General features: G+C 38.8%; 2 protein-coding genes across 3 annotated transcripts; one reads left to right on the forward strand and one right to left on the reverse strand.

Annotated features, from left to right (window-relative positions):
- Positions 1 to 393: 393 nt before the first annotated feature.
- mibp2 (muscle-specific beta 1 integrin binding protein 2) lies at positions 394 to 2,827 on the forward strand. Of its 2 annotated transcripts, XM_051100698.1 has the most exons (8): positions 394 to 629; positions 1,242 to 1,332; positions 1,446 to 1,494; positions 1,598 to 1,784; positions 1,862 to 1,933; positions 2,011 to 2,117; positions 2,413 to 2,507; positions 2,585 to 2,827. In XM_051100698.1, exons 1-7 carry the CDS (start codon positions 604 to 606, stop codon positions 2,499 to 2,501), a joined length of 621 nt encoding a protein of 206 aa, XP_050956655.1. In that variant the 5' UTR covers positions 394 to 603; the 3' UTR covers positions 2,502 to 2,507; positions 2,585 to 2,827. The 2 variants fall into 2 exon arrangements, with proteins under 2 accessions (XP_050956655.1, XP_050956656.1); XM_051100699.1 differs by lacking the exons at positions 394 to 629; positions 1,446 to 1,494.
- An 8,947-nt stretch (positions 2,828 to 11,774) lies between these two features.
- bloc1s6 (biogenesis of lysosomal organelles complex-1, subunit 6, pallidin) lies at positions 11,775 to 15,251 on the reverse strand. The gene is made up of 5 exons (XM_051100700.1): positions 15,013 to 15,251; positions 13,404 to 13,527; positions 13,106 to 13,193; positions 12,945 to 13,031; positions 11,775 to 12,232 (listed from the first exon to the last, which is right to left on the reverse strand). The coding sequence occupies exons 1-5, from the start codon at positions 15,050 to 15,052 to the stop codon at positions 12,098 to 12,100; spliced, it is 474 nt and encodes a 157-aa protein (XP_050956657.1). The 5' UTR covers positions 15,053 to 15,251; the 3' UTR covers positions 11,775 to 12,097.
- Between the last annotated feature and the right edge of the window lie 907 nt (positions 15,252 to 16,158).

Here is a 16,158-nt window from a genome sequence, read left to right on the forward strand (position 1 = left end):
GAAAATAACTTACATTTTAATACATTCCCTATTTTTTTTCTTTTATCCCCAGTATGTATTCCTCCAAAAAAAGATATGTGCAATAAATAATTAAAAGCATAAACTATTTATATAGAAGAAAATCGAGATTCATCAGATTTAAAAATAGTTGTTGTTGTCGATTTTTTTGTTTGTTTGTTTCTGTTTTGTTTTTTTTAAACAATATCTAAAAAATTCCACCCTTAAATTGCAAAGGAACATCGTGAATCATCACACCATACAAAAATACCATTAGCCCTGCCCACACCGGGGCGGAGCTAACGCGGGCTGAGGATCGTGCGCTCTGATTGGCCGAGGGCGGTTTCCGCTGGACTGGTTTATATAGCCAATCAGCGCTCAGCAGCGGGTAGTGTCTGAGCAGCAGCGAGCGCACGAGTTTCTCTTTGGTGGAAGATTGCGAGGAAGCGCCATCGTCCGTCTTTCATTCAGCGTCATGGAGGAATCGAGTAGTTGACGTTTCCTTGAACCTTCTCTTTTCACGCTTTCCTTCGTACGGTCATCGATCCGTTACCGGTGTTACTAACAACTTTTCCCACATTGACGCGCGTCTGAATCGATTTGAAGATGAAGTTCATCATTGGAATCGGAGGGTGAGTGGGCGAGAGAGAGAGAGAGTGCAGCGCGTGCTCGGTGCAGGCCGCGTGCTGCGCGCGCCACTCTAATTTTGTTTGAGGGGAGAAAGCAAATCACCATAGTAACAGTAATTCCCGCCAGAATGACAGTCAGGACGATGTTTAAACGGCTGGGGATCGGGTTTAGGCGGGAATGTTTTTAAAAAACGCCACAGGAAGATTCCGAAGCGGTTTATTCGTTAATTAATGACCGTTAATTAATGAACGCTACGGTTGCCACGGTAACTGCTTTATTTACTAACCTTACGCGTTTATTCCAGAGGGAGCGTGTAATGTGCGGTGAAGGGTTAGTTCGCCCTGTTATTGACTCCCTCGTGTTGTTGCAAACCTGTGTGAGTTTTTGCTTATGGTGAAAACAAAAGAAGAGATTTTGTTGACGGTTACCACAGTATCTTTTTCTGCCCGTGCTGTGGAAGTCAGTGGCTACCGTCCGCTTGACCATGAGTAACTGTTAATAGAATTTAAATTTCTGGGTGAACGCTTCATTTAAGTTGTGGCACTGTGTTGTTCATGTTAATGGTGTCTAAATAACAAATAAAAACTTAACCCATGTGCTTTTCCACCCCGCAGGGTCACGAACGGTGGTAAAACAACCCTGACGGACAGGCTGATCAAGAACCTGCCCAACTGCTGCGTGGTCCATCAGGATGACTTCTTCAAGGTCAGTATAAGCAGACAGCAGAGTTTGACATTGATCATAGGGGTCAGATGTTAAGGGTTTAGCGGCGGGAGGGCGCAGTGTTCTGGAGTGCATCTCATTGGTGTATGTTTCAGCCCCAAGATGAGATTGAAGTTGATGAAGATGGCTTTAAGCAGTACGATGGTAAGCCGGGCTCTTATCCGGGGGTTGGTGCGTGTGCTTTTGCATGTCAGGCGGTGCGCCGCGCGTCCCTCGCGCTCACTCGTGTGCGTGTTTCCCTCCGCAGTCATCACCGCCCTGGACATGGACGCCATGATGAGCACCATCCACGCCTGGCAGCAGAACCCCGTCAAGTTTGAACGATCCCACGGCGTCAACAACACTCTGGACTCGGAGATCCTTCCGCGCAATCAGGATGAGGACGAAGGCGTTCATATCCTGATCGTGGAAGGGTTTCTGCTCTACACCTACGGGTGAGCGCTGCATACAAACGTGTTCGATTTGACCGATCAGGCTTGTGATTTTACTAAACGTCGCTTCTTTTGCGCAGACCTTTGATCGATGTGTTCAACCAACGATACTTTATTTCCATTCCATACGAAGAATGCAAAAAGAGGAGGAGGTGAGTGACGTCTGCTGCATTTGAAGGAACAGATGAAGGTTCAGCACGCGTCTGATCTCACTCTGTTTGTGTTTCAGTTCAAGGAACTATTCTGTGCCAGACCCACCCGGTCTGTTCGACGGACACGTCTGGCCCATGTATGTGAAACACACTAAAATCATGGAAGACTCAGGGGTTGATGTTGGTAAGTGTCGACTCTCGATGTCCCGCTAACTAGTGTTGCGGGTAACGTTATGTAATCAGATTACTTTTTCAAGTAACTAGTAATGCGTGACTTTTTAATTTGTAAAAACAAACTTAAAAGAACTTACAATAATGCAAAAGTAACAATGCATTACTTTCCAAAAAGTAACTAATGCAATTGGTTACTTTTTTTTTAGGGCGTATTGCAACATTGTAACGCATTACTTTTAAAAGTAACTTTTCCAGCTGTCGCTGATCGATCGTCGTCGAGACTCTAATGGTGTTTTCTGTTGCAGTGCAACTAGATGGAACCATGTCCAAGGAACAACTGTACAACATTGTGTACGGAAACATTCTGAACAGCATCCAGAACGACCTGCCCTGAACAAAGGTGTGTACGTGACCTCCTTGTGTTTACCGTGTTGTTGATTCTCAGTCGTGTTCTTAATGTGACGTCTGTGTTTGCAGATCTGTTGATCGGCTTCAGCGTTCACGCGCCGCAGGACGAAGCAGCTTCGCGTCGACTCCTGCGTTTTACTCTGGCCCAGACAGCGTCTAAATTGCTGTTGTTTTTATATCTGTTTTTATATCCTCTGTATTTATTGCTTATCCAGCTGTTATAAAGCTGCGTTTGTATCAACATCAGGAGGGAGAATGTTCTGAGCATGGTTGCAGCTACAAGCACAAGCCAATAAAATGAAGCTCCTGCGACACTGTTGTTGTTGTTGTTGTTGTTGTTGACTGTTTCTCATGAGCGTGACTGATGGGAATAGAGCAGGGGTGCACAGCCCTGTTCCTGGAGACCGACCTTTCTGCAGAGTTTAGTTCCAATCCTGATCAAAACACCTGTCTGTAATTATCAAGAGCTCCTTCACATCCTAATTAGTTGGTTCAGGGTTGGAGCAGAACTCTGCAGGAACAGGGTTGAGCATGCCTGGAATAGAGGAAGACTGATGATTCATGCAAAAATTATGGAAAGTCATTCCAAAGCACAAAGGGAGATATGTTCATCTGCCCTTCATTGCATAATAGTTGACCAGTGGCAGCATGAAAGTCATATAAGCAATTTTTCTGGACTCGATACTAAAGCAGGTGATTTCCACCGCTCATCAAACACTGTGTCGTACACTAGAACATGTTTTGTATGAGTCAGTAACTAAGGCAACACAACACATGCACATTCCCTTGTGTTTACTCCACTCTCGGAGGCTGTGACCGTGTTTTGGGAGACGGTCGTCCCGTCAGTGTGTTTATGTCGGTCAGCGAGAGCAGACCTGTCATTATGGTTTCCGTCATACTTCTTTTCTTAAACACATCCTCTCAGACGCTCACCGCTAAATACCGTCCCGACTCGCTGCGTCACTGCAGCTGCCGCGACTGATAGCCGTGGTAATCTTACGCTTCAGATGCGTTACATAACGTTGTGAGGAGCTGATTAACCTCTGGAGAACATTTGACTGCACCTGATGGTCCTTCAAGAAGATGATCTTAACAGAGCACCTTCAGTCCAGTCATTCTTGAGATATTCTTAAAGGGAGAGTTCACTCAAAAATGGCATTTTGCTGTTCATTTACTCCCCATCAGACCATAAAAGATGGTGTACGCATGTGTGAACACTTGAATGAAGGAGAAATTAAGGTTTTTATGGTTTCTCATGGTTTATGTGAAAAGGTGAGCTAATGAAGACTTGATTATGCACTTTATATGCTTTAGACATGAAAAACATCCACGTTTCACATCGTTAATAATATAATTGCGTACTTACATTATGTGTGATTACATAAATGAACTAGTTCATGGAAACAACCAGTTCACAGAAAAGAATCATATTTACCCGTTTGTCTGAGACTGAGGCGGGTAATAATGTTGTAAATAATATTTAGTTTCTTCGTCATTTCTCAATATATCATCAGAAGCCGTGGGGATTCATTTGGTGTTGTCTGATATGATTTTCTTGAGTCTCAAAGTGTCAGCAGCCATTGACTTGCATATGAATCACCAACATTGTTAGTTTCAGCTAAAAATCTCCTTCACTGTTACTGGAGAACAAAAGTCTTCTTCATCTTGGATGACCTGAGGATGAGTAAATGCACAGCACATTTTCACCTTTGGGTGATCTGACTTGTTAAACCAAGGGTAATAGTTCTATTCTATGGGTGCTGTGCAGAGATCAGCTGTTACTAGATCACTAGACTGACCACAGCACAACTAGTTGTATAACTCTCATTTTTGCAGTGTCTGTAATCATGGTTCCTTCCAGTTGTTTCTGCTTTGACTGACTTCAGCGTTTTAGAAACATAAACTCTCAAGCATCCGCTGACGGCGAGGGTGAGATTGTTTGAGTGTTTAGTGACCCACGCGTTACCCGTGGGTTCAGTCTGACGTGAAGGTCAGTAAAAGGCTGGAACGGCAGCTGAAGTGTGGTTTCTGCATTTGGACGCTCGACTCATTATGGAGGTTGTGAATGAAGCCACTGAAATGAGTGTGTAAGAAGAATGTGTTGTTCATAAACCTAAAATAGAGCGAAAACACAGACTCTCTACTCACTCCAAACCCACTGACCACATTCACATAACGCTTTATTTACCGCAGCACATACAGAAATATAATGTAGGTCACAGAGTGGCCTTGTGTTCGCTGCAGACAGACGTCAGGGTCTGAAATTGACTTTTTTACTTTACTTAAAGCCTTTATGCATCATGCATTATACAGGAATTCATAATGTACATTGTAACACATTATATCTTATCATAAATAATTGTAACCCAAGTTAAAGTGCATTATAATATTTGAAAGTTTGTTGTGTTTTAATGCAGTGGTTCCCAACTACGTTCCTGGACGCCCCGACACTGCATGTTTTCCATTGCTTTCTTAATCAAACACACCTGTTTCAGATCATCAGCTCATTGGCAGAGACTTTAAGACCTGAAATTAAATCATGTTAAACAACATGATTTAAAATGTTGTTTAACTGAACTCATGAACTCAAATTAAAACATATCAGTGGCTTTGTTTTGTCTCCAGATGGACACCAGCAGGCACACTTATAAAAATTACTTAAATGTCCTAATTGAACTATGACCTAATCCTGGGTTAGTCTAAAGCAGCGGTGCCCAAACTCAGTCCTGGAGCGCCGGTGTCCTGCAGAGTTTAGCTCCAACTTGCCTCAACACACCTGCTGGGAAGTTTCTAATATGCCTAGTAAGAGCTGGTTGATTAGCTGGTTCAGGTGTGTTTAATTGGGAAACCAGCCCTCCAGGACTGAGTTTGAGCACCTCTGGTATAAACCTGTCTGTGAAACCAGGCCTGTCTGTGGTTACAGTTATTCATGAGATCATGCAATGTATTTATAGGTGCATTACAGCGTATAATCAATGCATTAAAATACTTTCATTATGCATTATATCTGAAGGCTTTAAGCAAAGTCTTACCTTAACTTTTTTTTTTGCCAGTAATTTCTTTTAGAATGAAAATGAATGCAGTTAAACTTGCATAAAATGAACTTTGATAAATATTAAACATTCAGACAGTGTGATTCTGAGTGACTGAGCAGAACAGTTTCGTTCACGTCAGATTTGGTCATGATCGGTGGTTTGGAAGATCCGGTGTGGAGCTGCTAAAATGTCCAGGAAAATTCCGTAAGGAAACACTGAGCTCCTTCATTTATTGTATTCTGTCAGTCTTCATCTCTGGACAGTGTCAGTCATTTTCCTGCTCATTACTCCACCGTATATTGTGTTAACACTGTGTGTTCAACAGATTAAACATCGTTAACGAAATTAATGCAGCATCTGTTTTTCACTTCCTGATGTGTGTGTTTTTGCTCACTTCCTGTCGATCTCGGAGCGCAATGTTGCCAATTCATTTTCAGGGGGAAGTTGCTGAAGTATTACAACAATAAAGAAGTAACAGGGGGTAAAGGAAGGTTGAATTGTTGCTAAAAGTTTCTAATAGATGTTGTGATGTCATTGCGTAATCAAGATGCAGAATTGATATTACATCAAATCTCAGTCCAAAATACATTTTACATATCGAGGGGTGAAAACCAGAAAGGTGTCAGTGACATCTCAGAGACTTTGTGTACTGATTTCAATAGTTTATAATAAACATTTGTACACTCATGGATGACAGTACTTTTGCCACACACACACACACACACACACATACATGTATGTATATATATATATACACATATGTGTGTGTCAAAATGTCACTTACACCCTTCTGGTTCTTGTCCATCAATATGTTAGTTTAGATTTGTTCGTAAAGAAAACAAAAACAAACAAACAAACAAAAAAATCATGCTAATATAATATTACAATAAAAATAACTATTTTTAAAATACACAATTGAATTATTGTTCAATAATTTCATGAATTACAACACTTTTGAACGATTACAATTTCAGTTTTATTTTTTTATTAGCTAGTAAACTAGTCAAACTACACATTCTGAACAATCATAGTTTTAAGCGGTGATTTAGTTTTACATTCCAAGAAAAGTCTGTAATTAGGGCACAATCTACTGTTAATTTGAAGGAATTTTCCATATTAATTTTTCACAGGTTTTTTACCTGCATTTTAAAATTACGCTTTGTATCTTTCCATTTTTCTAGATATTTTTATTAGTGTACTGACTGATCAATAATCGCAAGCTATAACAAGGTGTATCATACATGAACAATTATTCAATTATTGTTATGATTATTAAAATAAACAATTCTAAATAGCAGCTTAATTCATGTGATGTGTGTACTGATAGGCTTCTTTAATTTTCTCCTTTTGTGTAATTTAGATTTTTGTTTGAGTCACTTGTCAAAACTTGTTCAAAGTTGCCAAATACATTTTAAAATGAGCTGAACTTGTTGTGAGCGGTTTATGGAAGGAGAAGTTGCTGGGGTCGTCTGAAAAGTTGCTAAATTTAGCAACAAAATTGCTAAGTTGGCAACACTATCTGAGCGGCCTGTGGTCGGTCACACGCGTGCGTGCGTGTCCTTGTCCTCGCGCCGCGGTCTCCGTCCGGACACACGTTTGATCTCTGAGTTCACCTGCGCAGGTGCAGATGAAAGTATCCATGCTGATGTGTGTAGAGAATACTGAAACAAATAGCAAATACTTTACTTTTAAAATGAATGCATAGAATAAACATCTTTACTAAACTTGTATAATATCTTTACTAAACACGTTATTATAAAGTGGCAAAATAAAGGCAAAACATTATGCCTATATTAAAATAAGATGTCTTTCAACTGTTGAATGATTCATTATTTTATCCTCAAAATTTGACAAGCATTTAACCAGAAACACTAGTGTGATAGTAGAATGTCATTACAGATTGAGCATAACCCTGACCTTTAGCACGCGTGTGTCATTCGTATGTTGAGGACACACTGAACATTCAGCGTCTGTGTGCCGTATTTCACACGCGCCCGTCAGGGGTCACGGAGTTCAGCGCTGTAGGTCAGGCGTGTAGCGTGTGGATGGGGCCGCGCGTGTGTGTGAGCGCTCAGATAAGAGTGTGTGTGTGTTGAGCTCCGTCTGTGACACACATTTACGCCAGCGATGATATAATTCAACTCTACAAATAAAAGGCCTTACTACAGCCAGGTACTAGTTTAGGTTTTGAGGCGAGACACTGCAAATAAACAGTGTTTGTTTCATGCACGGCTCAATTTTACTTCCATGTCATTCCTCTTCTGTCAGACTAATGTAAAGAAAATGCACATTTAAGGTTATTTTATTGCACTTTATCTATTTGCGTCTGTAGATTTCAATTCCAACCCATATCTTTAAAGAGTTTCTTCTCTTTACAGTTTTATTCCTTTCTATATTCTGAAGGTTTGTTCATAAATTATTCACACTGCAGCATTCTGCTCGTAAAAACATGGTGAACACGTGTTGTTTTCAGTATTTTCGGACTTATGGAGGGATAAAAAGAGAAATCCAAAAATCATTTAACCCTAGCAAAATCACAAGAATTTCAATTCTGGAAATCAATGTTATGTTTAAGTATGCAAATGAGCTATTATGTAACTAAATATGCACTAAATTGCATTCTTAGTTACATAATAGTTCACTTACATACTTAAACATAACGTTTCAGAAAACCCGTCATCCAGAACAATGAGGTGTCTGAGTGTCCTGGGATTGACCTGTTTTCATCTGTAGTGTTTGTTGAGCATTAATCTAGTACGTTAGGTCTGTTAATTGGTGAGCTGTTGAAATATAATGATGAATCCAGTAAACACAAACATACACTTTGCTGAGGTTTTCAAGCACAGAATGAAGCGCGGTTGGAGGAGACAGTCTGACAAATAAATAGAGGTCTGGCGTAACTCGTCTCCTCCTCCAGGTCTGGCTCTGGTTCAGGGTTAACCAGCTCACTGCGGTTCACTCGCACAAACACACACACTCACACACTCCTCACGGCATAAACAAGACAATAAATCCAGCCGTCTGCTGCAGAAACCTCATCAACGCCATCACTATCACGCCTGCAGCTCACAACAGTGTCTGTCTGTCCGTCCGTCTCTCTGTCCATCCATTCGTCCATCTGTCTGTCCTTCTCGTGGATATTAATAACAGTTTGGTTTTCTGGTTTGATCAGATGTTGCTGTAACGTTTGTGCTGTTGCCACATCAAAACCCACATTTCTACATTTACTTTACAGTGAAACCACGGCATTCTTCAGCGCAGCACATGTGCGCTCGTTTAATTTGACTCATATTTCATGATAAATGAAGACAGAGACAGACGAGCCACAGGTGAGACGAGCTGATCACAATCGCAGTCTATAAACACAAACACAGGCTAAAAACACTGCGCTTTTAGACATGTACTGTGGTAAAACCATGGTGTTCCTTGAAGTACCCCGGAGCAGTGTTATTCTAGTATATATTATAGTTTTATTGATATTCTGAATTAGTTTTTATTATTGTCTTTATTTTAAAGATTTGTTTTTATTTTTAGTCAGAGTCAAGGTGAACATTTTTAGGTAAATTCTTCCTTTTAAATTTTTAAAATACATTTTTTAATAACAATTTTTAAAATAAAAAATATTTTAAATATTTTAAATGTCAGTTTACTTCCGGTAATAAAATGTTTTCAGTTTTTTTAGATTTGTTTTTTAGCTTTATTTAATCATAAAAACCCTGCCCTGGAATATGCATGAACATCATAATCATTTTACGGTATTATCAAGTGTTCAAACAGCAGATCATGGGTTCATTTCCCATTCAGGTTCTGTGTGAACTGATCAAATGTTTGCCTTCAATGCAAATAAATTCACACTGCCAAATGCATATGTGCAAATGTAGATTCTGTACCATCTTATACCACGTAGTTTGATTATATGTCATTTTCTTTCCATACAGGTCTGAAATGTCCAGGTTTTGGCTTTGTTTTCCTGATGTAATGACTGAAAAGTAGTTTGACCAATAGTGCGCAGCCGTTGTACACAATCGACCAATCGTGACGTGCGAGAGGCGGGATCAATGCGATGCAAATATGCACACATGTATGTATGAGGACTGTAAAGAGACTGTCAGTAGGAGAACAGCCAATCAGGTGATTTCGAAATGAGAATGTAAGGTCAGCCTGGTCTTGTAGAGGTCAGAGGTCGTCGCTGTAGCGACTGTGATGTTCTGGTGTGTTTTGGTTGTAGTTCGGTGTGTTTGAAGGTTTTCCTTTAGGCAGCAGATGTTTCTTCAGTCGAGCAGAAACAAGTGTGAGTCTATATTTGGTTTTGGTGTCTAATACACAAACTCCTGCCGTTCCACCCAATTCCACAGCAATTACCCCCCCGCCGCCCGCCCGCCCCCCCCCTTATATAACGCCAGCAAACCGCAGCGTCTCACCATGAGCTAACGTGAGCGTGACCTGCTGACCGCAGCGCTTCCTGTTATGAGGCCGAGCCGAGCGAGCGCGGACGGGGCAGACAGACGCGAGCGCCGCCGTTGATTCAGTCTCACCTCCACATGTGCTCAGCGTCTGTGGTTCCGGAGCCGTGGGTTTGTTTTTCTCCTTCAGGCCCAAACAGCTAAATCCAGACGCGAGTCCAAACGCCCGCGCGGAAAGGAGGGGCGCGTCACCCTCAAACCTCCGGAAACCGGGCCCGTCTGTGTGTGTCAGAGCACTACTGTCTCTCACACGCATGTGTTAGTGATGTTTACAACGGCTGCGCTTCATTAACACACACACGCCCGCGTTTAACAGAACACAGTAATACCGCGGTACCTGCCACATGACATCGACACGCCACTCCTGGAACATTTGTGTTAAAGCTTTCCACACATAAACACACTGACGACACACAGGCTCAGTCCCATGATGCTCTGCTGCCACCTAGAGTTCAGAGCTCAAACTGAGACTCAAGATCACACTGAAGCATTGGTCTCAAACTCAATTCCTGGAGGACTCTAATCAACCCTAATCAAACACACCTGATCCAGATCATCTTCAGGATCACTAGAAACTTCCAAGCAGGTGTGAGTCGGAGCTGTGGTCCAGGAATTGAGTTTGAGTCAGACCAATGATTTCACTCCATAAAACAGTTTCACCAGAAACTAATAATGATAAATCTTAATAATAGTGATTATTTCATTGATAATACTAAGAGTAATTTCATTTGTAGTGTACAAATGTGGGAAAATTTCACATAAACAAGATGAAATTGTCAGCAAAAACATATATTACATATATATTCATGCTGTATTTTGCATGAATATAGAGTTTTGGATTAAAATCAACAAACAGTGTGTGTGTGTATTAATGTAGTATCACTGAGATACTATTATTGTTTTATTAACATTCTGAATTACTTTTTATTACAGTTGATTAATTTTGTTGTGTTTTTGTCGTTTTTTATTTTTAGCTATTTCAGCTGGAGTCAAGGTGAACTACATTTTTTAGGTGAATTTGTCTTTTTTCATTTTTAAATGTTTTTCTGTAAATGTTTTCTGTTTATTTGAAGTAATTTTTTTTTGTTTTGTTTTGAGTTTTTTTAGATTTGTTTTTAGTTTTATTTCATTATAATAACTCTGCCAAGGAAAAATAAATGTGAAATGCCAAGTAAATATGATGATGCATGAACATAATAATGATTCTGTGGCATGATTTCACTCCATAAAACAGCTTCACCAGAAACACTCATAATAACTATTATTCCAGTGATAATAATACTAATAGTAATTTCATTTTTCTTGTACAAATGTGGGGAAATTTCACATACACAAAATGAAATTGTCAGCAAAAACACTAAAAACATTTTTTAACAATAAAATAAAAATAAAATGCTTGCTATATTTTGCATGAATAGAGTTTTGGATTAATGAATTGTTGTTATTATGTACTTCATTTGTGTGTGTGTGTGTGTGTGTGTGTGTTGTGTATATATAACAATAAACAATGCATTATTTACAGTATTTATTTATTAGCATCTGCAATTAAAAAGGCATTTGTTAAGGTTAATATTAGTTCAGTGTGCATTAACTAAAGTTAACGATACAACTTTTGAGTATGTTGAAATTAACATGTACTAAAATGAATAAACGATGTAGGGCTGTTAATATTCACTGATATTAAATTAATATTTACTGTAAGCTATTGACTGTTTTATCACATTTGTTTATATTACCAGAGCATTGATTAATGTAATACCGTTTAATGGAAGTTATTGTGAGCGGTAACTGATTTTCTTTCACGATGATGACGAACACAAACGCTTTCTTTAGAGTTTTATTAATGCATTATTATTATTTATCTGAACAGAAACGTATGTGATGAAACATGAGAAACATCTTTATGACATTTAGTCCTGATAAAGTCACCAGCGAGTTCATGGCGTTTCCTCTGAGGTGTGACGCGCGCGTGATTGTGACGAAGAGCGCTGTGTTTCTGCACATCGGTGCGTTTCTCTGATTGCTTTACAGACGTTAGGGGCGGAGTCTCTGGGCAGCGGGCGGAGCCGTGTATCTGAGCGCGCTCAGTGCGGTTCAGCGTCGCTGCGTTTGGCGGGTTTGGCGATGAGGCGTCTCTCTCGCTCCAGCTCTCTCTCTCTCTGCTGCTCGCGCTCCAGATCCTCCTTCTGCTTGTGCTGCTGCAGCTTCAGCGCTCGCTTCTGCACGACATCAACAGAAAACACAGGAACAACAGGAGTTTGCCCCTTCATCAGATTTGTAGAAATGTGTCATTGCATCACTGTCTCACCAATGGATCTTCTGCGGTGAATGGGTGCCGTCAGAATGAGAGTCCAAACAGCTGATAAAAACATCACAATAATCCACAATAATCTTGGGAGGACAAAAGTGTTAAAGTTATGAACTGTTTTGGCTTGTAAACGGTGCTTGATCTGTGCAGATTTCTCTCCCAATTCGGACCAAACCATTTTTCACTGGAGGAAGTGTTATTATGGATTATGGACTCATATTTTAGTTAAAAACGTCTTAATGATGGATTTGTTTGAGGTTTTGTCTTCTCAAGATGTGAACTGATGGACTGGAGTTGTTGTGTATTATTGTGATGTTTTTATCAGCTGTTTGGACTCTCATTCTGACGGCACCCATTCACCGCAGAGGATCCATTGGTGAGACAGTGATGGAATGACACATTTCTACAAATGTGCTGAACAAACAAACACATCTACAGCTTGGACGGCCGGAGAATGAGCACATTTTTGGGTGAATGGTTTCTTAAACATGTCCTGAGTGTAAACAACCAGTTTATTAAAGTTGAAGTGCTCTTATCAGTGTGAAAGGTCAATCCTCACTAACCCAGGATAAAACATGAACAGTGTGGATGATGAAGCTGTGTTTGTGTTGTGACGCTCAAACCTTCAGTCTGGTGGTCTTGTCGTGCAGGACGATCATTTCTTTGCGAATGTTCACCAGTTTGCTGTGATAAACTTTGGCCTCTGTGAACTGAAACACATCCGCTGTGAGTCTGACGACGACGACAGGAGGTTTTTATGACGAAACACGCGACTGAAACTCACCAGCGCGTTCAGATCAACCGTGGCGTTGCACTCGCGGAACTTCGTGACTTCCTGCTCCAGCGTATCCAGCAGAATCACTTGATTTTGTCTGGAAGACAAAACGAAAGATTACGACAGTATTCTCAATCCCAGTTTCTTTTGCGAAAAGTTTTTTTCCCCCTCAGTCTGATTAAATAAATGTGCTCATTTACTGAATACTGATTTTACTGTCAGGATATAGAGTGTCAGGTCAAGCACAATGCATTATGGGAAGCGGTATCTCCAGGATCATACGGTGTGATGTGTGCGAGAGTCGTACGTCAGCTCCTGCAGCGCTCGTTTGGAGGAACTCAGCTCCGGCAGATAGTGAGACAGAAACCCGTCTGTCAGACGCTGAACCGTCTGTTCATCCACACACATGATGTCCTCCATCACACGACACACTGCACACGCATGCACGGGAAAAATAAAAGGTAAAAAAAAAAAAACATTAAATATATATTTAAAAAAAAAATGACATTATATTTTATATAAAAATATAAAAATGAGTACTGTCAAACAATTGATTGCAATTAATCACATCTAAAATAAAAGTTATTTTTTGTTGACTGAAATGAGGCGGCTGACATAATAATAATAGTTGGTGAGCGTTACATTTTTTTTTTAAATGCAGAATTGAAGCCATAATTTCATATTTAAGTTGAAATATTATTGTTTTTATTATTTATTCATTTATTATTTTGTTTTATTGTTTTTGTTTTATTTTTTTTTCTTCTGTATTTTTGTATGCATGATAGTATAATATTGAATATTTGATGTGAATTTAAGTGCATGTATAATGTTAACTTGTACGGCTGTACATACACACATAGTTTGTAAGCTTTAAAAAGTAGTTATTTGATATTTTTGTACTCAACTTTGGCTTATTCTGATTTTATTAGTGCTGTCAAACGATTAATCGCAGTTAATCACATCCAAAATAAAAAAACTGGGTTTACATCATTTATGTGTACTGTGTATATTTATTATGTATATATAAATACACAAACATACAGTATATATTTTGAAAATATTTTTATGCACTTACATGTATATATTTATATTCATATAATTGATATTATATATAAACATTTTGAATATATAAACATAACATTTTTTTTAAATATATGCATGCATGTATGTATAAACAATAAATATACACAGTATACACACACATATTATGTAAACAAAAACTTTTATTTTGGATGTGATTAATTGCGATTAATCGTTTGACAGCACTAAAAAAATCTGAATAAGCCAAAGTTGAGTACAAAAATATCAAATAACTACTTTTTAAAGCTTACAAACTATTTGTGTATGTACAGCCGTACTATAAGTTAACATTATACATGCACTTAAATTCAAATCAAATATTCAATATTATACTATCATGCATACAAAAATACAGAAGAAAAAAAAATAAAAACAAAAACAATAAAACAAAATAAATACTAAAAACAATAATATTTCGATTTAAAAATCAAATTATGGGTACAATTCTGTATTTTTAAAAAAAGTAAAGCTCACCAACTATTATGTCAGCCGCCTCACTTCAGTCAACAAAAATGGGTTTTTATTCACTAACTAGCATTTAAGGTCGGAAAATATAAGCAAATAAATGAGATCAAAGCATTAGATCAGGGCTGATCAACCCTGTTCCTGCAGAGTTCAGCTCCAACCCTGATCAAACACACCTGTCTGTAATGATCAAGTGCTCCTTCAGGTCCTGATGAGCTGGTTCAGGTGTGTTTGATCAGGGTTGGAGCTGAACTCTGCAGGAACAGGGTTGATCAGCCCTGTTTTACAGTATTCATTATATAAATCCAAGAATCCATTTCCTGCGCCAGTGTAAAGTGTCTGTGATCAGTGAATGTAGTGATTGTGCTCACCTGTCTCCTCTTCATCTTCCTCCTCCTGTCTGTCCATCATCCTCCTCCTCCTCCTCCTCTCATTCAGCAGCAGCTCCAGAAACACAAACACTTTCAGATTCTGTCCTTCCGCGATCACATCTGCGGCGGTGCACACGAACCCTCGCTTTTATTTCCCGTATGATGAATGTGATAATGAAAATGTTTCCAGGAGCCGCAGCTCACAAACATCATGTGACCGGCGCTCATGTGACCAACCGCGCATACACGAGCGCGACGCGCCGCCACTCTGAGCGCACTTCCGCCGCTGGTCACGTGCCGCCGAGCGACGCCTCCGATTGGACGAACGATTGTACAGTTACATATAATACAATATGTGGTTTATACATCTTCTGAAAGCTGAATAAATAAGCTTTCCATTGATGTATGATTTGTTAAGGACAATATTTGGCTGAGATACAACTACTTGAAAATCTGGAATCTGAAAAATAAATAAATAAATTATTGAGAAAATCGCCTTTAAAATTGTCCAAATGAAGTTCTTAGCAATGCATATTACTAATCAAAAATTAAGTCTGATATATTTACGGTAGAAAATGTACAAAATATCTTCATGGAACATGATCTTTACTTAATATCCTAATGATTTTTGGCATAAAATCAATAATTTTGACCAATACAATGTATTGTTGGTTATTGCTACAAATATACCCGTGCTACTTTAGACTGGTTTTGTGGTTCAGGTCACATATAATATAATATAATAATTTCTTCTTGGTAGTGTTATTTTGTTATCACTGAGGTGCTGTAAAGTTTTTGTTAATGTTTTGAATTACATTTTGTTATTTTTTCTGCTTTGGTGTTAATTTTAGTTAAAGTGTTAGTAATTTTCTTGTGCATTTTTGACATTTTTATTAGGTTTTATTTAAAAAAAAAAAAGTCTATATAGTTTTTAATCATTTTTATTTCAGTTTTAGTTTTAATTATTTGACTACAGTAACATAAACTACATGAGAATGTGAAATGTTGCCGTGGAAGCTAGATGAAGTAAAACAAGTAATTTTTTTCTAAATATTATTATATATAAATTAACATTTATTGTATTTCAAATAATAAAATGTATTTTTAGAGTTTTAGTTTAAATTAAAAACCATAGTAAACCTGGCT

This window comes from Labeo rohita, unplaced genomic scaffold (genome assembly GCF_022985175.1).
Source record: "Labeo rohita strain BAU-BD-2019 unplaced genomic scaffold, IGBB_LRoh.1.0 scaffold_108, whole genome shotgun sequence".
NCBI lineage: Eukaryota > Metazoa > Chordata > Actinopteri > Cypriniformes > Cyprinidae > Labeo > Labeo rohita.